A 23843-nucleotide genomic window follows, 5' to 3' on the forward strand; every position below is an offset into this window, starting at 1 on the left:
ACACTTAGAGAAGACAGGTGACAAATAACCTTCATTTATCAACAAACATGCCTGTCATCACTCATGCTACAAATAGCATTTCTGGGAATAGAGATTGAGACTGGGAAATGAAACTGAAAGTCTGTTTTCAGTTTTGGGGGTGGTCCAGCATTGCATGACACAGCCAAATGGTGGAATGAAGGGCTTTACCCACTTCATCAATTAAGAAAACACTGAGATTGAACCATGCACAGGCAGTGTGTTCTCACTCTGAAGAAATCTCAGGGAGATCAGACAACAGTCTATCACCTATAGACTCCTAGCATAGCAATGGGAAAAAGGGCACCAGTACAAGCCTCAGCACAAGAGGACAAGACAATCCCCCTAGAGCTGTGCAGGGAAAGATTCCCTTCTAACCTCTCAAGAGTCATAGGAATGAAACCAAGAAAGATTTAATAGGAGAAATGTCATACAGAATTATTTTCACGTAAAATGGGAAAACCACAGTGTGAAGAACAATCACAGGAAAATGTTTAACATTAATCATATATATCATATATGATTATATATTCACATATTCCCTTTTCTATAGAGGAGAACAAAGGAGCTGAGTAGAGAAAAATATTCAATATATATCATATTCAATATATATATATATATATCTCATATATTCCCTTTTCTATAGAGGAGAACAAAGGAGCTAAGTAGAGAAAAATTTTAAGGGCTTATAAATTATTATGAGGTGAAAGAAGAGTCTCAGGGATGATCACTTTTAATTTTGAATGAGCCAAAGGGACAGAACTTTGTAAGAGAAGTCTATGCAGGTGTAGTTATCTTCTTCAGTCCTCTTTTTGAGATAGATTAATGGAATTTCAGGATATGGTGGAAGGCATCCTTTACTTTTGCAGTCTGGGCTTAATGCTGATAACAGGAGTTCCAAAGAGTGCTTCTCCCATTACATTAAGTTGGTCAGCATGCCAAAAATAACAGGATATGTAATAAAAATGAATAAGAGAGAACCTCCCACCACATAAAAGGAGAACTGGGAGATGCCTTTATCTCAGTATAAATTCAGCTCCCTCTTGCCTGCAAGGAGCCAAAGCCTGAGCTACAGCTGTGAGTCAGCTGCATACCAGATCTGGGGAAGGAACCTATTCTTGGTGCACTTCTCTCTGAAGTAACCTGAACATAAACACTTGGAGTCAAGGAGATAAGCAGCTGGAACAGAAGGTAAGAAATGGGGCAAACTGAGAGCTACAAGGAGAGGCTCAAGACTGAAATGTGAACAGAAATTGATGGAAACAGGCATCAGAAACTGTAAGTGACACAGAAACTATGACATGCTAAGAACACAAATATAAATTTGGCATCTCAATTGTTCCAAAAAAGAGCTACAAATCTCAGATATAAGACAAGAAAAATTGGTCATTTGTTTTATCAAATAAAAACAAATCAGATTTAGGTAAAGAGAGACTGTATTTAAAAGGTTGATTGTTGTTACATTGAAAAGTCTTGAATATCAAGTAGTTTTTATTGCACTTTAATAGAATTAATAGAATTGCTTTCACAATTGTACACCCAAGTAGTAAATGATTTAAATATGCAGGTTTGGATGCAATGTGAAAGATGAACCTAAAAAACAGAAGCCAAAAGTAGATTCAATAGTTATTGCTACACTGAAGTCAAATAGGTAAAACTAATTTCCAATATGTAATAGGTAACAGAGAGCATAGTTATAGGGGAATAAATATGAAAAACCAAGTTCCAAGACATTAAATGTACTCATTTCACCATTCACCCAATAGATCTGGGGAGATAACTCCATCACCAATTTAAAAAAAAATTTAGACATAGAACTAGAACTGGAAATTCAGGATGACTTTCTAAATAAGCCAGGATGAATTTCTAAATAAGTCATTCTTAATATTTAATCTGTGTCCAGAGAGCAGCTCCAGATCCAAACACACAATAATATCTTGGATAGGAGACAGTCTAAGAAGCAAACTAAAATTTAAAAGAAACTAGAAAAAACAGAAGAGTTTAAATCATCCCATGACAAGCAGTAGAGTCACACCTCCTCAAAGATGGGTTCCCTGACCACACAATCTAATGTCATCTCAAGCTACTTTATTCCATTCCCTGCTTCCTCCTTGCTTAACACTTAAAACATATCTTATATGTTCATGTGTGTGCATGAATATAGAATATAAAATCTCTAAGGGCAAGGAACCAGTCTGTCTTGAACATCAACCAGCAAACAGCACCAAGAACATTTCCCAGTGTATTAAAAGCCCTCTATAAACATGTGTGGAATAAATTCCGGGATTTTTAGAACTTCTTTGTTAAATGTCTAATCCATATTAGTTGTGGAATCAGGATTTCTTAAAGACCCATTGTCATGATGGATAAAAGAAAAAAAAAGATAGCTGACAAATCCCTGTGAATGGACACTATGAAAATGTTGGGGAGAAATCCCAACTTAAAATCTCAAGATATCAGATTTATAGAGAATTTATTTTAGAATAAAGACAGGGCAAAAGTGAGACTAAATAATGAGACTACTACTGGATGCCATCATCATTACATTTCATCAGCAATCATTTGTTGAGCCAGATATACTGACATCAATAGTTTTTTTGGTAAAATTTGTTGTGCAAAGTGAAGGAACTATGAAATTGAGAGGCTCAATATATAGAAAACAAGACTCAAGTGAAGTAAGCGGGAGAGAGGAGCAGGATTTAGAGGACAAACAGTTGATAATGCAAAGAGGTTAGGAACACTCCCTTGGAGATGTAGGACAGGGAGAAATCCCCTATACAAAAGCCTTACTTTCTATGTGGATTCCTTGACTAGATCTAAGAAACAAATTAATAAAATGCAGATTGAAAAAAAGGAAAGCAGAAAGTTTTATTAAACTTACATCAGCATGGGGATCTTCACAAGGGAGTGAAGTACAATGAAATGACCAATGCTTTTCATACTCTTTAAAGAAAAAAATACATTTAGAAGGGATGCCAGGACAAATGGATCTCTGGACTAGGGTAGAAATTCTAGGAATATCATGAAGCTTTATGGCAGGAGAATAGAAAAGGTAGTGGAAGATAAGTGTTACTCCAAAGAGTTTCTTTGTCAGGTTCATGACCACCCTAACTACTAGTGTTTGGTGATTAAGGCTATTTTTCCACCTTGGCTTGGTGACAGTTCTCTGAAGACAATTGTTATGGCTTGCTGCATGCAGGAAAAGACAGACCAAGTGGCTCTTTTTTGAAATCACTGTTTTAAGGCAATTTGAAATAATCAATGTACCAATTCAGCATATTTTGAGATTACCTATTCTTAACTTTTTGAGGGACCAGAGAGAAAAACATAAAAATAGATTGCTGCAATCTTAAATTTGAAGGTGGGAAAGGTCTGGCCAGGTAGCTTCCCCATTACTTAGAATCAGAAAATGAAGTCAGCAAAGGTGAGAGGAGCCTCAAGCAATACTTTAGTTGATGTAGCTCTTCCTGTGCCCCTAGCTTCCTTCAGAGCTTCTGGGTTGTAGGTTAAAGGGGAACTTTAACCCTCTCAGACCTTTTATAATCTCTCTCCAACTTCACTGAGTAAAAAAGGGGTCAGCACTTAACGTTCAATAGCTGTATAACTTAGATATTCAATTATGAATATATGAAGTTTAGTGGTGCAGATTAGAAGAATGGGTAAAGTCAAGACATTCTTTGGAGTGTCACTCTTTGAAGTCCAAAGAGTGGAAGATGGAGATGTATTACAAGTTATTTTTTGAAACATTTTTCTGTCTTTATGGAAAAGCATACATTATACATTTTTTTGTATTGACTTCAATATTGTGAGTTTAAGCCACATTGTTATGGATAGCTGCGATATTTGTTTTCATTGTTGTGTAACATTTTATTGTATAAATGTGTCACAACTTATGTACTCATCTGGATGTGGATGTACACTTGGGTTGTTTTGTTTGATTTTCATGAATAGTCCTTCCATGGACTTTTTCATGGATGTGTCTTGATGTATATGTGCACATATTGGCATATACCAAGAGATAGAAATCTTAGCTATTTATCACAATTTTATTTTATATATATTCATAATTTCTTGATCAATTTGTATTTTTTCTTACCTACTTTTGAGGCCCTTACTGAGTTTTATTTCATTTTATTATTGCATTTAGTTTGGATGTATCATTCTTTTTGAATGTGTCATGACTATTCTCCATTGATTTTCAATACATTAAAAATCATTTTCTATCAAATTCACACATATTCACTCTCACCACATGCACACATGTATGTGCACATGCACGCAGGTGTGCGCACGCCCGCACGCACACACACACACACACACACATATGCACACAATCCTCATCCATGCAATACAATTTCCTGCATTGAACCAACTGGAATTTTAATAACAGTTTTTAATTTCCACATTATACAATAATAATTATTTATACTAATAATTTTACTTGTTCTTTTACAAATTTAGTATCTATATAATCTTAAGTTTCTAATCATAGCCATTAAAAATGATGCTATATTATCATGGAGTAGCCAATACTGGTACTTGCATCCCTATATCAGTTGGCTTTTAACTTCTCTGAAAATAACAGTTTGGTCTTTAATGTATCCACTAAATTTTTTTGTGGAGGAGGATTAAACCCAGGGGCACAAAACTGCTGAGCCACATTCCCAGATCTTTTTTATATTTTGTTTAGAGACAAAGTCTCACTAAGATGCTAAGTGTCTCACTAAGTTTTTGAGGCTGACTTTGAACTTGTTATCTTCCTGCCTCAGCCTACCAAACCACTGGGATTACAATCATGAGCCCCCTTGCTTGACTTCACTCAACATTTGATGCATATTTTTAACATGAAGTATCATACCCATTTTGCTCTGGAAAATGTTCTTATACTGTAAATATGATCTTTTTTCCTCCCATTTTCTTACTAATTTCTGCCTAGAGACCAGTGCTGGCTTCATGAAAGAAGGTTTGATTCATAAGTAATCGCTAGGGAGTTTTAAATTAAAGAGACAAGACTCTCATTACCTTTAATACCAGCTCTGGGACAGCTTCTCCTGTTATGCTCGAATTCAGGACCCCCAAAAGACCACCAGAGACCCAAGATCGATGTAAGCAGCAAAGAGGTGTTTATTGCAAGCTAGCTCGGCCCTCCACACACACACACAGCAACTGGTGATGCTGAGAGGCCCTGAGCCCAGGGTTTGCAACAGTTTTATACATTTTTTGGAGAAGGCAGGGACTTCACATACATCTTAGCATCTCTTAGCAAATCATCACACACCTCGGGAAAATCAAATAACTACTCTAAAACATGATTAGCACATTCACTGGCAGGAACAAGTTGAATAGAGGTGATTGGTCAGTACAAAAGGGGTATTCATTTGAACTGATTGGTTTAAGCCATGAGGGGTGTATGTGCTGAACTACATGGTTTCCCAACATGTTATCAACCACCATAAACTACTGGGAGGGTTATCTGGCATCCCAGGTATTTCCCTGTCTTATGCTGATTGGTGGCTGCTAGGGGTTTGCTATGGATCTCCACATAGTCTGACTGAGTCAGGGACACCTGGTGCAGAAGATCTCTCCTGTTATTTGTAGATAAACAACTTAGCAGGGTGGGAATGTGCCTAGGAATGCTCTGTGGGGTTTTCCAAGGACAAAGGCCATGTCCCTTCCTTGGACAGGCTTTGCTCTGAGATAGAGGCTGGTTTTTCATTCCCCTCTTTGTCTGGAAACTTGGGAACCAATCATGGTTTCCTCAGTTGGGGGCCTATTTGGGCTGGTTCTACATCTTGGTAAACAGTAAGCCTCAGGGGACAGTCTTCAACTTCCCAGACTCACTTAAAATTGGCCTCCTAGATCCAACCTGACTCGATTTACCTATCTACACTGTCTATCCATTTCTGGCTTTGTTCCCCCCCAATTTTAGAAACTTTATTGCTGTAAGGAGAAGGGGCGAGAAGGGGTGATGGCTCATTCTGGCTGCTTCAGAGCTGAAAAGGGGTGTCGAACATGAGGGGGCTCGATGACATGGGGGACGATGGACGACGTGGGGGACGACGACATGGGGGACATGAGTTCCCATTTAGAAGTCAGTTCTATTTGAAGTCTGGTTGGGGAAAAACAGGTTGTCATCTGGGGATGGGTGCTTCTATGAGAGACACAAAAAACATGAGTACTGAATAAGTGTTGCAGCAGCTGGAACATGTCACTGTACATAAGTTCCCTCACCAGGCTTTAACATCCCCAGTTACCAGGACTGTAAACATAACATTTAACTTTTAGGGTTACAGATGTCCTTCCCCTTAAGATACAGTTTAATAATTTAATCATCTGATCTTGCAAAATCCTTTTACTAGTATGACATCTGTGACTAATAGAGAAACCTTTAATTCTGTTACTTAGGGCTGGATAATCCTACTAGCAAACACCATGCTTACTTGTGTAGGTTAGGAATAGCTGTAGGCCTTAAACTAAAAACTACTCTGCAGGTTCCTTTTGATAGTTATCAGGCATTCCTGCCTAAGAATCTCTTCTGTAGCCTCCAGTTTACTTATTCTTGGAAGTTACATTTAACTATTATTATTATTATTATTATTTAAAATGCCCAGGAATAGCTGTGGTTTGGTTTTAACTGTCTTTGCTAAGATGAAGCAAGTCAAACTGACTTTTGTTTCTATCTATTGTTAACAGTCAGCTGAGTTTCCCTGGGAGTCCTGAGGGAACTTTACAGCAGCTTCTTAGTTCCGCTAGTGCCATTTGTGCTAGGATGGATCCAGGCCTTGCTTGACCATGTGGCTTCCCTTGGAAGCATCAGGGATGTCTCCCCTCTCTGATGACCCTCCTCTTCACAGCAAATGCACTGATTGGCTTTCTGTTCTCCAGTGGTCTCATTAATCTCCCTGATCGGAGGTTATGTGGCCCACAGTTGCAAAGCTCTTTGAGAAGTCCCCTGTTCCCTGGATTTAGACTGACTCAGAGGGCAAGAGCCAAACATTGGTTTTCTTGGCCCTTTTAATTTAACTTTAATTTTAAAACTTAATCTTAAACATCCAGCAAATAAATTTCAACAGCTTATATTAAGAGTACTGGGCTTTAATGTCTATCTCTCTATCCTGTGCCCCAACCCTCCCCTCACTCCCCACTTCACAATCCAAATTTCCTTCATTCTTCCCTACCCCACCCCCTACTATGAATCAGCATCTGCTTATCAGAGAAAACAGTTGGTCTTTGGTTTTGGGGGGATTGGCTTATTTCATTTAGCAGGATGTTCTCTAGTTCCATACATTTTCTTGCAAATGCATGATTTCATTTTTCCATTGTGTATACCTACCACATTTTCTTTATCCATTTATTTGTTGAAGTGCATCTAGATTGCTTCCATAGTTTAGCTATTGTGAATTGAGCTGTGATAAATATGTGGCAGTGTCAGTGTAGTATGATTATTTTAAGTCTTTTAGGTATAAACCAAAGAGTGGAATAGCTAAGTCAAATGGTGCGTCCATTCCAAGTTTTCTGAGGAAACTCCATACTGCTTTCCAACATGGTTACACCAAGTTACCAACCCACCAGCAATGTATAATTATGCCTTTTCCCCCATATCCTTGCCAACACTTATTATGCTTGCATTCTTGATAACTGCCATTCTGACAGGAATGAGATGAAATCTTACAGCAGTTTTGACTTGCATTTCTCTAATTGCTAGAGATGATGAACATTTTTTCATATGTTTTTGATTGTATTTCTTTTTCTGTGAAGTATCTTTTCAGTTCCTTAGCCCATTTCTTGAGCTGGGATAATGATGTCTATCATATTTCACCATCCTTGCTAACCCCCTTCACCCTCCCTTGCCCTCCAACCCTTCTGCCCTATCTAGAGTTCTTCTATTCCTCCCATGCTCCACCTCCATACCCCACTATGAGTCAGCCTCCTTATATCAGAGAAAACATTCACCATTTGGTTTTTTGGGATTGGCTAACTTCACTTACCACTATATTCTATAACTCCATCCATCTACCTGCAAATGCCATGATTTTATTCTCTTTTATTGCTGAGTAATATTCCATTGTGTATATATGCCATATTTTTCAATTGATTCATCTACTAAAGGGGATCTAGATTGGTTCCACAGTTTAACTATTGTGAATTGTGCTGCTATAAACATTGATGTTGCTGTGTCCCAGTTGTATGCTGTTTTGAAGTCCTTTGGGTATAGATCAAGGAGATGGAGATCTGGGTCAAATGGTGGTTCCATTCCTAGATTTTCAAGGAATCTCCACACTGCTTTCCATATTGGCTGTACCAATTTGCAGTCCCACCAGCAGTGTATGAGTGTACCATTTCCCCCACATCCTCACCAATACTTTGTCTTCATGATAGCTGCCATTCTCACTGGACTAAATCTTAGTGATTTCTTTTTTGTTGGTTTCTTAAATTGATTTTTTAAAAAAAATAAATGACAGCAGAATGCATTACAATTCTTATTACACATATACAGCACAATTTTTCATATCTCTGGTTGCATATAAAGTATGTTGATACCAATTTGTGTCTTCACACATGTACTTTGGATAATGATGTCCATCACATTTCACCATCCTTGCTAACTCCCTTCCCCCTCCCTTGCCGTCCAACCCCTCTGCCCTATCTAGAGTTCTTCTATTCCTCCCATGCTCCCTGTCCCTACCCCACTATGAGTCTGCCTCCTTATATCAGAGAAAACATTCGCCATTTGTTTTTTTGGGATTGGTTAACTTCACTTAGCATTATCTTCTCCCACCATCCATTTACCTGCAAATGCCATGATTTTATATGCTTTTATTGTTGAGTAAAATTACATTGTGTATATATGCCAATTTTTTTATCCATTCATCCACTGAAGGGCATCTAGTTTGGCTCCACATTTTAGCTATTGTGAATTGTGCTACTATAAACATTGATGTGGCTGTGTCCACGAAGTATGCTGTTTTTAAGTCTTTGGGGTATAGACCAAGGAAAGGGATAGCTGGGTCAAATGGTGGTTCCATTCCCAGATTTCCAAGGAATCTCCATACTGCTTTCCATATTGGCTTCACCAATTTGCAGTCCTTCTAGCAATGTATGAGTGTGCCTTTTTCCCCACATCCTTGCCAACACTTATTGCTGTTTGTCTTCATAATATTTTCCATTCTGACAAGAATGAGATGATATCTTAGAGTAGTTTTGATTTGCACTTCTCTAATTGCTAGAGATGATAAACATTTTTTCATATATTTGTCGATTGATTGTATATCCTCTTCTGAGAAGTGTCTGTTCAGGTCCTTGTTTCATTGGTTAATTGGATTATTTGTTTTTTTTGGTGCTTAGATTTTTGAGTTCTTTATATACCCTAGAGATTGTGCTCTAGCTGATGTGTCAGGGGTAAAAATTTGCTCCCAGAATGTAGGCTCTCTATTCACCTCACAAGTTATTTCTTTTTTAGTTAATTTGATTCCATCCCATTTATTGATTCTTGGTTTTAATTCTTGCACTATAGGAGTCTTACTAAAGAAGTTGGGGCCTAATCCCACATGATGAAGATTAGGGCCTACTTTTTCTTCTATTAGATGCAGTCTCCCTGGTTTAATTCCTAGGTCCTTGATCCACTGAGTTTTGTGCATGGTAAGAGATAGGGGATTAATTTCTTTTTGCAGCATATGGATTTACAGTTTTCCCAGCACCATTTGTTGAAAGTGCTATCTTCTCTCCAGTGCATGTTTTTGGCACCTTTATCTAATATAAGATATTTGTAATTTTGTGGGTTAGTGTCTATGACCTCTATTCTATATCATTGGTCTACCAGTTGGTTTTGGTGCCAATACCATGATGTTTTTGTTCCTATTGCTCTGTAGTATAGTTTGAGGTCTGGTATAGTGATGCCACCTGCTTCACTCTTCCTGCTACAGATTGTTTTAGCTATTCTGGGTCTCTTATTTTTCCAGATGAATTTCATTATTGCTTTCTCTATTTCTATGAGGAATGTCATTGGGATTTTGATCAGAATTGCAATAAATCTGTAGAGTGCTTTTGGTAGTATGGTCATTTTGATAATATTAATTCTGCCTATACAAGAGCAAGGTAGCTTTTTCCATCTTCTAAGGTCTTCTTTGATTTCTTTCATTAGGGTTCTGTAGTTTTCATTGTAAGTTCTTTCATCTGTTCCATTAAGTCAATTCCCAAGTATTTTTCCTTTTCTTTCTTTCTCTTTTTTTTTTTTGAGGTTATTGTAAGTGGGGTAATTTTCCTCATTTCCTTCTCAGAGGATTTTTAATTGATATATAGAAGTACCTTTGATTTATGGATGTTGATTTTATATCCTGCTAATTTGCTGAGTTCATTTACTAATTCATTTACTAGCTTAGCATAGATAGCCTTTACGATGTTGAGATATGTTCCTGTTTTCCTTGTTTTTCTAGTGTTTTGAACACGAAGGGATACTGTATTTTGTCAAATGCTTTTTCTGCACCTATTGAGATGATCATATGATTCTTATCTTTAAGTCTATTGATGTGATGAATTACATTTATTGATTTCTGTATGTTGAACCAACCTTTCATCTCTGGGATGAATCCCACTTGATTATGGTCCACAATCTTTTTGATATGTTTTTGTATTCTATTTGCCAGAATTTTATTGAGAATTTTTGCATCTATGTTCATTAGAGATATTGGTCTGAAGTTTTCTTTCTTTGATGTGTCTTTCCCTGGTTTGGGGATCAGGGTGATAGTGGCTTCATAGAATGAGTTTGGAAGTGCTGATTCTTTTTCTATTTTCTGAAATAAATTGTAGAATATTGTCATTAGTTCTGTAGAACTTATCTGTGTATCCATCTGGTGCTGGGCTTTTCTTAGTTGGTAAGCTTCTAATGGCATCTTCTATTTTGTCACTTGATATTGGTCTGTTTAAATTTATATCTTCTGGATTCCAACTTGGCAAATTATATGACTTAAGAAATTTGTCAAAGCCTTCAATGTTTTCTATTTTATTGGAGTATAAGTTTCACAATAATTTCTAATTGTTCTTTGTATTTCTGTAGTGTCTGTTGTGATATTATGTTTTTCATCATATATGCTGGTAATTTGAGTTTTCTCTCTCCTTCTCTTCATTAGCATAGCTAAGGGTCTATCAATTTTATTTATTTTTTCCAAGAACCAACTTTTTGTTATGTCAATTTTTTCAATTGTTTCTTTTGTTTCTATTTCATTGATTTCAGCTCTAATTTTAATTATTTCTTGCCTTCTACTGCTTTTGCTGCGGATTTGTTCTTCTCTTTCTAGGGCTTTGGATGTAGGTGAGGACATTTATTTGTTGACTTTTTCTTCTTTTAAGGAATGAACTCCATGCAATGATTTTTCCTCTTAGTACTGCTTTTATAGTGTCTCACAGATTTCAATATGTGTGTCTATGTTCTCATTTACCTCTAAGGATTTTCTCTTCTCCTCCTTGAGTCTTCTGTAGTCCATTGCTCATTCAGTACCATATTGTTTAGTCTCCAGGTGATGAAAAAATTTTTATTTTTTATTTTCTCATTGATTTCCAATATTATTCCATTATGATCTGATAAAATTTATGGTAGTATCTTTACTTTTTTGTATTTGTTAAGAGTTGTTTTGTAATATATCATATGGTCTATTTTAGAGAAGTATCCATGTGCTGCTGAGAAGAAAGTGTATCTCCTTGATGCAGGTTGAAACATTCTATATATTTCAGTTAAGTCTAAGTTATTGATTGCATTATTGAGTTCTATAGTTTCTTTATTCAACTTTTATTTGGAAGATATATCCAGTGGTGAGAGAGGTGTGTTAAAGTTCCCCAAGATTATTGTATTGTGGTCAATTTAAGTCTTGAACTTGAGAAGAATTTGTTTGATGAACATAGCTGCACCATGTTTGGGGCATATATGTTTATGAGTGTTATGTCTTGTTGGTGTATGGTTCCCTTGAGCAATATGTAATGTTTATCTTTATACCTTTTGATTAACTTTGACTTGCAGTCTACTTTTTTTTTTCTATGAGGATGGAAACTCCTGCTTGTTTCCGCAGTCTATGTGAGTTGTATGATTTATTTCCAACTCTTCACCTTCACTCTGTGCTTGTCTTTTCCTATGAGATGAGTCTCCTGGAGGTAGCATATTATTGTTGTTCTTATTGTTTTATACAATCTGCTAGTCTATGTCTTTCGATTGGTGAGTTTAGGCCATTAACATTCAGGGTTATTATTGAGACATGATTTGTATTCCCAGCCATTTTTGTTTATTTTTGGTATTTAACATGACCTGGTTTCTCCTCTGATGTGATTTTTCTTTAGTGTAATCCCTCCCTCTGTTGATTTTCATCATTGTTTTCCATTTCCTCTTTGTGGAATATTTTGCTGAGAATGTTCTGTAGTGTAGGCTTTCTCACTGTAAATTCTTTTAACTTTTGTTTGTCATGGAAGGTTTCTATTTTATCATCAAAACAAAAGGTTAATTTTGATGGATATAAGATTCTTGCTTTGCATCCATTTTCTTTCAGAGCGTGGTATATGTTGTTCCACGATATCCTGGCTTTGAGGGTCTGGGTTGAAAAATATGCTGAGACACACTTCAGATAGAGCCCTAATAACCAGAATATACAAAGAACTCAAAAAATTAGACAATAAGATAACAAATAACCCAATCAATAAATGGGCCAAGGACCTGAACAGACACTTCTCAGAGGAGGACATACAATCAATTAATAAGTACATGAAAAAATGCTCACCATCGCTAGCAGTCAGAGAAATGCAAATCAAAACTACCCTAAGATACCATCTCACTCCAGTAAGATTGGCAGCCATTAGGAAGTCAAACAACAATAAGTGCTAGAGAGGATGTGGGGAAAAGGGCACTCTTGTTCATTGCTGGTGGGACTGCAAATTGGTGCAGCCAATTTGGAAAGCAGTATGGAGATTTCTTGGAAAGCTGGGAATGGAACCACCATTTGACCCAGCTATTCCCCTTCTCGGTCTATTCCCTAAAGACCTAATAAGAGCATGCTACAGGGACACTGCTACATCGATGTTCATAGCAGCACAATTCACGATAGCAAGATTGTGGAATCAGTCTAGATGCCCTTCAATAGATGAATGGATAAAAAAAATGTGGCATTTATACACAATGGAGTATTACTCTGCATTAAAAAATGACAAAATCACAGAATTTGGAGGGAAATATATGGCATTAGAGCAGATTATGCTAAGTGAAGCTAGTCAATCTTTTAAGACAAATACCAAATGACCCCTTTGATATAAGGGGAGTAAACAAGGACAGGATAGGGACGAAGAGCTTGAGAAGAAGATTTACATTAAACAGGGATGAGAGGTGGGAGGGAAAGGGAGTGAGAAGGGAAATAGCATGGAAACGGAAGGTGATCCTCAGGGTTATACAAAATGACATATAAGAGGAAAGGAGGGGTAAGACAAGATAATACAAATCGAAGAAATGATTTACAGTAGAAGGGGTAGAGAGAGAAAAGGGGAGAGGAGGGGAGGGGAGGGGGGATAGTAGAGAATAGGACAGACAACAGAATACATCAGACACTAGAAAGGCAATTTGTCAATCAATGGAAGGGTAACTGATGTGATACAGCAATCCGTATACGGGGTAAAATTGGGAGTTCATAACCCACTTGAATCAAACTGTGAAATATGATGTATTAAGAACTATGTAATGTTTTGAATGACCAACAAAAAAAAAAACTGGATATAATGGTGAGTTTTAAATCCCTCATGGTGTTTAACATGTACTAAGTATGTAATAGTTGCTTAGTACATGTTTACTAGTTGCTTAAGGTAAAAAAAAACACATAGGTTTGTTCTTTTGCTCTTACTTATGAGAATAATAAGAATGAAGATAATTCATATCATTTGGCAAAAAAAAAAACTAACCCCTAAATCTTGCTGTCATACTAATTGTTTGAATACTATTTTAAGTGCAAAAGCTACTATAATGGTCCTATGATTTCTATTGATGTTCTTAGTTAGCATTTGTCCTTCCAATGGAAAGACACTTTATCCATCTCCTAAGAGTTCTCCAAGATGAATGAGTGCCCAGGTTGCTTGACTTGAGGCATTTTCTTCTGAACCAAAGAATAAATCATCAGACCTAAAAAAAAAAAAAAAATATGCTGAGATCCAAATTGGTCTCCCCTTATATGTGATTTGATTCCTCTCTCCTGTGGCTTTTAAGAGTCTATCTTTATTCTGTACGCTAGGCATTTTCATTATAATGTGATTTGGTGTAGATCTATTGTAATTCGTACATTTGGTGTCCTGTAAGCCTTTTGTATTTGCTTTTTCAATCCATTCTTCTGCTTGAGAAATTTTCTTATATTATCTCATTAAAGAGATTGTACATTTTTTTTTGGGGGGGGGGTTGAGACTCTGTGACTTCCTCTATCCCAATAACACTTAATTTTGGTCTTTTTATGCTGTCCCATGATTCTTGGATGTTCTAAACATGGTTTCTTTTGTCACTGTGTGATCACTTTATTTTCCAGATTGTATATTTTGTCTTCATTATCTGATGTTCTTTCTTCCAAGTGATCTAGTCTGTTGATTATGCTTTCTATTGAGTTTTTATATGATTTATTGTTTCCTTCATTTCAAGGAATTCTGACTGTTTTTTTCCATCTTTCATCTAAGCATATGCACTGCAGTGTCAGTGGCTGCAAACACTAATAAAATCCTGGATTGAGGAAATCATCGTAAGCTAGATACATAGAATTAGATGATGTCTATATATAAGTAATTATTCATAAAATGAATGGAAATATTAACTAGGTGAAGATAAAATATAAGAAGTTAGAGGTGAAAATAAGATTAGAAGTTTATTTTAAACTACAAGAAAATAAATAAGCATTACATAACTTAAGATGAATTGACAGTGATAGGAATGAAGCAATCCAAAGGAAAAATATAGAATAAAGATAACCAAATGTTGGTATTGCACTATTTAAAAAAAATAAGCATCAAGCTTAGAAACACATGGATATTGGCAAACTCCATGCCTCAACCTCATACTTTCCATGCAACTGAGCTTGTATAGTAAGTGCCCAAAGCAAGCTATTAACTTGAAATTCACCATAGCACATTTTTTAAAAAAAAAAAAGTCTATCTTGACAATACACTCAATTATGTCAAGAATATGCACAAAAAAGTTTTGATAAAAATGTATTTTACATAAGTAAAGCAGGAGATGAGAAGAACTTTGAAAGTAGCTTTAATAATACATTCATGCTTTTCATCATGTGGCTCACACTTCCTAATCTCAGGACCCAGTCAACACTAACTGAATGTCTTTTTTTCACACAGCCATGGACACAAGCAAGCAGACCCCTGATGAGACACTCCTCAGAAGCAAAAGGAGGCAAGATCTTCCAGAGATGCTCAGAGAAGTGGGACTGGAAGTTGAGTACTGGTTGATCAAGCTGAAGAAAATCCTGGGTGTGACCTGTGCCCAGTCATTACAATATTTAAAAGGAAAAGACCTCCAGAAGCTGACATGTGAGGTAAAATATCCATGGGAGAAAAGGGCCCTGGAGAAGATGCTTGACCTGTCCCACTCAAATAGTCTTGCCGAGTTACAGGAGTCACCACTGGAGAGGAAAAAGGAGACACAGGCAGAACAAGCAGTGAAAGAGCAGAGGAACTTGCTGTCAGAAGGGAGACAGAGACAGGAAGAGGCAGTGAAGAGAAAGGAAGCAGAGCTTAGGCAAGCCATGGAGATCCCAGAAGAGAACAGGCTGAAGCCTCCAAAGCCTCTAAGGGAACTCATGGAAATCATGAAGAAAGAACTCAGTCCCATGGAGCAGACGCCATCCCACAGGCCAAACCTCCCAGATAGAGATCTGGTAAGATGGGCATCTGGAGGGCTGGCCCTGCAGGGAATATACAAAACCTGCCACCACATGGACCTGATACAGGGGAGAGAGGAGCTGCTCAGTGTCCCCAAGGAGTTCTCACTCTTTGGCCCTCAGCAGGGCACATTGGTGCAATCTGAAGAATTTACATCTTCTCAAGCAGAAGTCATGTTCACCCAGTCTATGGAGAATTTAGGCTTCAGTTTAACGACTTCAGCCAAGTTTGGAGGTTGGGGATTTAGTTTAGAAACTGAACTGGATAAAAGCAAACATTCAGAATCCAAGGAAACCCACCTAACAAATTCTGAGTGTTCGTATTTCTGCTCAACCAAGTTCAGATACACTCCCTTGGCATCTTGCCACTTCCCCATTGATCAGCTCCAGTTGTCCAATGCTGCTCTTCATGAATTGAAATGTCTTGAAGACCTTCTGGATCAGACTACAGACCCTCAGGAATCCCAGGTGCTGAAACACTGGAGTGAAAGATTCTTCCACAGGTTTGGCTCTCATGCTAACCAAGGCTCTCTGCACCTGGGAGGAATCTATTGGTGGAAGGCTGTCTCAAAGGGTTTCCAAAATCATCAGCTAGTTGATATAAAGCAGAAGGCAATAGAAGCCCTGGATGTTTACATAAGAGGCAGCTACAGTGGCTTTGGAATGAATGTTGCTGCAGGAACAAATGTGTCAGATTCACATTCAAAAGCAGATAATCAGAACAAAACTTCTCAAAATCTCCAAACCAAATTTCAATTATCTGTGTCTAAGACAGGTGGACCACCAGAAGCAGATGACCTTGCTCAATGGAAAGCTGGCCTTGTTGCCAGCAATCAAACCTGGTATGTCATTGACAGGGGATTCCAACTGGTGCCTATTTGGGACATCATCCTCTCCAGCCACAGAAGTGATTTTAAGAATACATGTAAGGTAGCTAAGTGTCTGAAAGACAACTACACTGCTCTGACTGGCCTCCCTGCCCAGATCCAAGAGGGAGAGGAGTTACTGAGTGTTAGGCAAGAGGTTAGAGTTTTCCTAGATGCTGTGAAGTCTTGGGAAATCTCTGACCCTGAAGAACAGCTTCAAAAGCTGATAAATTTCATGCAAACATTGAGTCTAAAAACAAAAGGTAATGACACTTGGATCAACCTATGTCTCATAGATAAGGAGCTGCAGACTTTTCTAGTCAACACTGTCAATTTTTGCAAAATCTCTATCAATTTTAAAACAAATTATATTAAAAATCAGTTGTGCAGCCTTCTAGATCCTCACATCTACAAAGTGGAAAATTTTCCTCAGACTCACTCCATTATGCACTGGATCAAACAGTCAGATTCAGAGGAAGAGCAAGTCCACATCTCCCAATTTTCTGAATTCATTAAAAACTTAACAAAAACACAGGAAGAATTCTTGGAAGTGAAGATCCAAGAAAAAGTAGAAGAAGCTCAAAGAAAGGCCACATATGAGGTCTGCTTGGCTCTCAACAGCTTCTTGAGCCACTTGCAAGCAACAGAACAGCCAGACACACAGCTCTTGCTACTTTCCATTGCAGCTGGTGCAGGATATCAGGTGGGAAGCAATATTTTTCAGCCTCTCCTGGGGCCTGGTGAGTTAAACTTCCTACTGGATGAAATGCAAACTGCTTTTAATGAATACCAGCAGCTCAAAAGTATTTCCAGCTATAGGGCCCATGCATTCCTAGTGCTCACAGGTCTGACAGCCACAGCTGAATTAAGAGCTCTATCTACAGAAGAGAAGACAAAACGCATGGAATTAATAATAAAATACATGGGACAATTATTTTCTAAAGAAGTTGTACATGTCCTCACTAAATTTGAGGAAGATCATGATTGGGAAAACCTAGAACGAAACTTGAGATTACTCATTGATGGAGATTATGAAGCCACCATCTCTTCTTTGAAAAGGGATGAAGTTGAAAGAAACCTACTAATTCTTTTCCATGAAAGGAAGTGGCCCTGTGAACCAGATGTTATTGAAAATAACACAAGTGAAATAATAGAAAATGAAGCCTTCCTAGACTTACTCCAGCGTCTAGGCCTACAACATTACTACCCTAAAAAAATGAGTAAAGCTAAATTTCATCTGATCTTCAAGACTTCCCTTTACAACACCCAGCCCAATTCTGAAAAGGAACTTCCCTTTTATTTCCTTCAGAAGCTAATGATGCTGGATTATGGACTGAGATACCTTGTCTTTAAAGACTATGGAAATATAGAATCTAAGGTTTCTCCAAGTGCCTCCAATCAGGAATATGAGGGTTTTGATCCATATGAAGATTTTGTTGAAGATAGTGATACTCTCACTTATCCTTTGACTACTCAATCAAGGCCCCACATTCACCCCATGGATATACAGATGACCATTTTTCACTGTGCAGATGATTTTGCCAGACAATATATTTTGACCAAACTTTCTACTTGTCAATTTGCCCTGCCTCTCCTGGTGCCAAATCCTTGCACTTCTCAAATCGAATTCTCTCTCTGGTCTCTCAGAAAAGTTAAGAGAAGTTGGCAGCAAGAAAAGAAATCACCACATGGGAAGAAGAGTCATAAGTGTCAGCAGATGTGTTGTGTCTCCACCCCCATTGTGTCCTTCATTAGGGTGGGCAATGGCCTGTCTGCTTCCAAATCTCAGATCATGAACTGTCTTCTCAGTGAACGTAAACATAATGTCTTTTTCCACCGACACTGCAGAGAAAGCAGCAAGGACTGCCTCTTGATGGGAGGCGTGGTAGAAATCTGCTGGTTCTGCCCTGGAGGGGAAGTGGAGGACAGGTTTGACAACTGTGTGACCTTCATGAATCTTCATGGAGATGCAAAGGAACATAAAAGGCAGCTCAGTTTCCTGCAGGAGGTCTCTTCTCTCATTGTGGTCCTCATGTCAGCTTCTGATGACAACAAACAGAACCAAAAAATTGTTCGTGACCTATGTCAGTCATCAAGATCATTGATCTGTTTGCTAGATGACAAAGAAAAATCCAAACCCAGTAGTTCTGGTAGAAGAGTGAAAATTGGCCTGAGGAATAGAAATGAGGCAGAATTGACAGAGGAGCTCACTACTACCATCAGACGTTTGCTAGAGCTCTCTGACACAGCTCTCAGCCTAGAACACTGTTCTCAAATTGCTCGCCAGCAAAGATTTCTTATTGATGAAGACCAGAAAAATTGTAAGGAGGGCAAAGAAAAGGCACAGAGTATAATGGCTCTTTTAAGAGGAACAGAGTTGTCTAAGGTGAAGGAAACCTTCCTACCACTTCAGGGACAACTGTGGCAACTTTGGTGTAGGAAGGACAAAGAACTTTATCATCTGAGACAGAAGGGAAATCGAAGCATTGAACAACACAAGAGTGAGCTTGAGTCGGAAAAACAAATAATTCGGCAACAACAGGTGCAAAGAGCTTTTCCTCTCAATGATGTAATGTTCTCTGTGCTTCAAATTCTCCACAGCTACTCAGAAACTCAAACCATACTCTACTTCTTGCAGTGGATGAGTGTGTTTTTAGATAGGTTGACTGCAGAGCATTTGGAGAACCTACATGAAAAACTAATCCATTTGTGGTCAATTGTGAAAACAGAAAAGCAAAGCTCCCAAAGCATGAACTCTTTGGAACTCTGCCAAAAGAAGATTAGTGACTATACCTTAGGAATTGAGCAATTTCTCAGAGAGGTTGGCCAGATCTATGAAGCTCTGGAAGAAACTTCCTCCACAAATGAAATAATTTTTCCCTTCCTTCCCCAAATTGCTGCAGACCTGATGATAGCTGGTGTCCCCATAGAGCTGATGGATGGAGATGCTTCCTATGTGCCCTTAAAATGGATGGCAGCTATTTTTGACAAGCTCTCTGAGAAACTTGGAGACAAACGGCTCTTTGTCCTCTCTGTGCTTGGCCTGCAGAGCTCTGGGAAGTCCACCCTACTGAATGCTCTTTTTGGGCTGCAGTTCAGTGTAAGTGCAGGCAGGTGTACTAAGGGGGCCTACATGCAGCTCCTAAAGGTAGAAGAGACATCCACAGAGGAACTTGGCTTTGACTTTGTGGTAGTTGTAGACACAGAAGGACTTCGGGCCCCAGAACTCACCAACAAATCCCAGAACTGGGACAACGAGTTAGCCACCTTTGTCATTGGGCTTGCAAACTTGACTCTGATCAATATATTTGGGGAGAATCCATCAGAAATGCAAGATATCCTACAGATAGCTGTCCAAGCTTTTCTGAGGATGAAACAAGTGAAAATTTCCCCCAGGTGTATATTTGTCCATCAGAATGTAGGAGAAGTGACAGCTAAAGACCAAACTACAGAAGGACGAAGGCGTTTAGAGCAGAGGCTAGATGAAATGGCAGCACTGGCTGCTAAACAAGAAGAATGCTCAGATGTAACCTGCTTCAGTGACGTCATCAAGTTTGATGTCAATACTCACGTGTACTACTTTGCTCACCTTTGGGATGGCAATCCCCCCATGGCCCCTCCCAATCCTCGTTATAGCCACAATGTCCAGGAACTGAAAAGTACAATTCTTTTAACTGCCAAACAGGAATCCATGGGAAGCATCATGAAGATATCAGATGTAAAATTCAGAGTTCAAGATTTGTGGAGAGCCCTGGTAAATGAGAATTTCATTTTCAGTTTCAGAAACACCCGGGAGGTCATGGCCATGAGCAAATTGGAAACCATGTATAACCACTGGACCTGGGAGCTCAGGAGCCATATGTTGGACTTGCAGAACCAGCTTCACAATCAGATTCAAAATAGAAAAATTCAGACACTCACATCAAGCATAATTGAGTGTCCAGTTACAGAGAAATATGAAACCATCAAGCAAGTACTTGAAAAATATTTTACTGAAGACCCAGAGAGAGAGATACTTGTCCAATGGAAAGCCTATTTTGAAAATAAGCTACTAATCCTTAAAGAGTCACTTATTTCAGACACCAAGAGAAAAGCCCATGAACTTATTCATCTCAAAAAAAATCAAGAACAACTAGAACAGAAAAAGACTGTATATGAAAATGAATTACTGAAGAAGAGCCAAAGCTTGGCTTTAAAAGTAAAAGGTAAAAAATTGAGTGATGAAGAGTTATATGAGAAATTCAGTCAACTTTGGGGAAAATGGGTTTGTGAAGTGTCCTCAAATCTCCCTCAAGCCACAGAGCCTAAAATTGATGTTCATGCTGAAAACATCCTTTTGGATTATTTCAGAAAAGAGAAAAACATAGTAGAAAAACTAAACAGAAATATTGGAAAGAATTTTCAGCTAGATTTTGGAAAACATGTCAAGATGTGTAAGGACTATTTCTTTCTCACAAAGAGTTTTGAGGCCTGTGATAAAGTGTCCATTGATATGACTACTGATCGTATTTTTTCAAGATTTGATGAATGTATTGATAGTATTATGAATCAACAACGTGATTATGATCAAAATGACTTCCATCAAATCCTGAGAATAATAGAAGACGAAGTGAAATCTGAACACACCAAGAATAGATATATATTTACGAGCGAATACAAAATTGAATTATCTTCATATTTATTTAAAAAAGCAACAGAGCATTTTAAGGGTATGCATAGGGCATTTAGAAGAGCAAATGATCCTGTAAAATATCTAGAACAAAAGAAAGATGATTTTTTCATGAGTTTCAAGATCTCCTGCCAAGGTGCAACCTCCATCACATGTTTTGTTGATTTTCTGTGGCAAAAGCTCACTCCTGCTGTCTCTGCTACCATCCAGGGGAAAATGGTCCCTAGAATAGCTGGGGAGATAAGAGCCTCCTGCCCTGCATTCAGTGGAAACAGATCTAATCTGGAGAAACACATTCTCATCTCTCTAGCAGAAGAAGAAAATTTTGAAAATTATTGGCAATACATTCACAATCCAAAATCATTTTGTAGGAGTTACATTGAGAACTATACCAAAAAGTACTGTTCAGACAACAGAGATAAAAAAATAAAGACTTTATTCAAAACAAGTCTTGATGACATCAAGAATACCATCCTCTCTGCCATTCATGAATCCACAGCAGTAGCCAAAGACAGAAGCAGCACTGCATCTGGGTGGCTGGATTTGTTCTGTGATCACCTGGGGAACAACTTGATTTTCCCACGAAGAGACTTGGTCAACATTGATCACCAAGAGATAAAAGATATGGATTTTCTCAAAGAAGCCATGAGTGCAGGTTTGGATCCTGCAATGAAGAAGGTGGAACAGAACTTGTCAAGTATGCCTATAGAAGAAATGGTTCCTGAAATTGAGAAAATCCTCTCTGAACATCTCTGTGGATGTTGGAAACAGTGTCCCTTCTGTAATGCAATTTGTACAAACACAATTCCTGAACATGATGGAGACCACAGTGTTCCATTTCATCGTCCTCGGGCTGTCTGTGGAGGCAAGTGGTATAGAACAGACCACTTTGACATTGATTGTTGTACTAGTTTAGTAGCAAGTGATGATTTGCTTGTTTTGAGAGATGATTGGCAAATCCCATTTAAGAACTATCGGGAGGCAGGAGAGGATTATGCCACATGGAGCATCACCCCAGATTCATCCACGCAGCCATACTGGAAATGGTTTGTCTGTCACTTCAGAACAAACTTGGAAGAAAAATATCAGCTAAAATTTATAGATGAAGGTGAAATCCCCTATGAATGGGGCAAAATCACTAAGCAGGAAGTGCTTAATGACTTGAAAAAATAATCTTCAATGACCACATAAATATCTTAGCATATGTACAAAGTCACAGTACCAAGCAACCTCAAAATATATCCTCCTTACAACTGGAGCTTTACATATTCCACATTGGAAAGGAAATGGTTAAAAAGCGTTTAAATATCAATTCAAGAATTTAAGAGTTCCTGGAAAAGTACTTGATATCTCTCTGCCTCAATTCCATTTGGATTAGAAAGAAATTACTAAAATATGAGCATATGACAAAATCCAAATATCTAGTTCCTATTTTGAAATATTGCTCTACATATTTTAAAATATGTAATACCCTCAGAAAAATTCATCTTCACATGGAAAATTTTAAGTCATTTCATGATACTACAAATTTCTCTACAGTAACTGCATAGCTGTTGAACCAATATGCAAGGCTTGACAAGCAACTACATATAAACTTTCTCCACGAATTTTTTTCACTCATTCAATCCATGAAGAAAATTTACTCACCCTTAAACACAAAAGCATTCATGGAAATTTCATGATTCCCATGTATAGTATTTTATAGGGATATTTTATTCTAGCAGAGAACAAACCAGAGAATTGACAAAGATAAAGTCTTCATCAAGTCAGGAAACATTATCAGGCAAACATAGGAAATAGAAGTTAAATCACTGCTTCATTTAATCAACATTCTCTTCTGTCTGGTTTCTTGGAACTTCTTTGTCATGCTACAAAAAGTTGAGTTATTCACAAAGTTTAGATCTTCAAAGCTGGCGTTATCTGCCTGAGATTAACTCCTGAAACAAGTGTAATGATAACCATGTAAATGGGACCCTATCCATCAAATCTGTGGACAAGGGCAAAATAGATAAAGCCATTAATGATTATAAACACCATCCCCTAAAGAAAAAAAATGAAAAATTATCTACTTTTTATAAAATTTTCATAATTATTAATTAATCTTAATTGGGTTCTCACTTTTTAATAAAAATTTATATTTCTTGTATAAATATATATTGCATGTAAAAAATGCAGAGGAGTGCTTATCTCCAATCAGACATATTTTTGCTTCCTTATACTTTTTGGGTGCTAGGGGAATCACCCTTCTACAAACCTATACCTTATGCTCAGTTCTCAAAGCTGATGATCTGAAAGAATGCTGATGCAAGAAAAAAATGTCCTCATTTTAGACATAAAGATACCCCTTGGTTTCCATTTACTGCTGCAGGCTCTACCTATCCATGGACAGTGAAAAGACAA

The 23843-nt window shown here is 37.8% G+C and overlaps 1 protein-coding gene across 1 annotated transcript; it reads left to right on the forward strand.

The window, feature by feature from the left end:
* Positions 1-1071: 1071 nt before the first annotated feature.
* Positions 1072-23458, forward strand: LOC144254701 (interferon-induced very large GTPase 1-like). The gene is made up of 2 exons (XM_077798191.1): positions 1072-1209; positions 15367-23458. The coding sequence occupies exon 2, from the start codon at positions 15369-15371 to the stop codon at positions 22614-22616; it is 7248 nt and encodes a 2415-aa protein (XP_077654317.1). The 5' UTR covers positions 1072-1209; positions 15367-15368; the 3' UTR covers positions 22617-23458.
* The last annotated feature ends 385 nt before the right edge of the window (positions 23459-23843 follow it).

The sequence above is a fragment of the Urocitellus parryii genome, chromosome 4 (genome assembly GCF_045843805.1).
Source record: "Urocitellus parryii isolate mUroPar1 chromosome 4, mUroPar1.hap1, whole genome shotgun sequence".
In the NCBI taxonomy this organism is placed as follows: domain Eukaryota; kingdom Metazoa; phylum Chordata; class Mammalia; order Rodentia; family Sciuridae; genus Urocitellus; species Urocitellus parryii.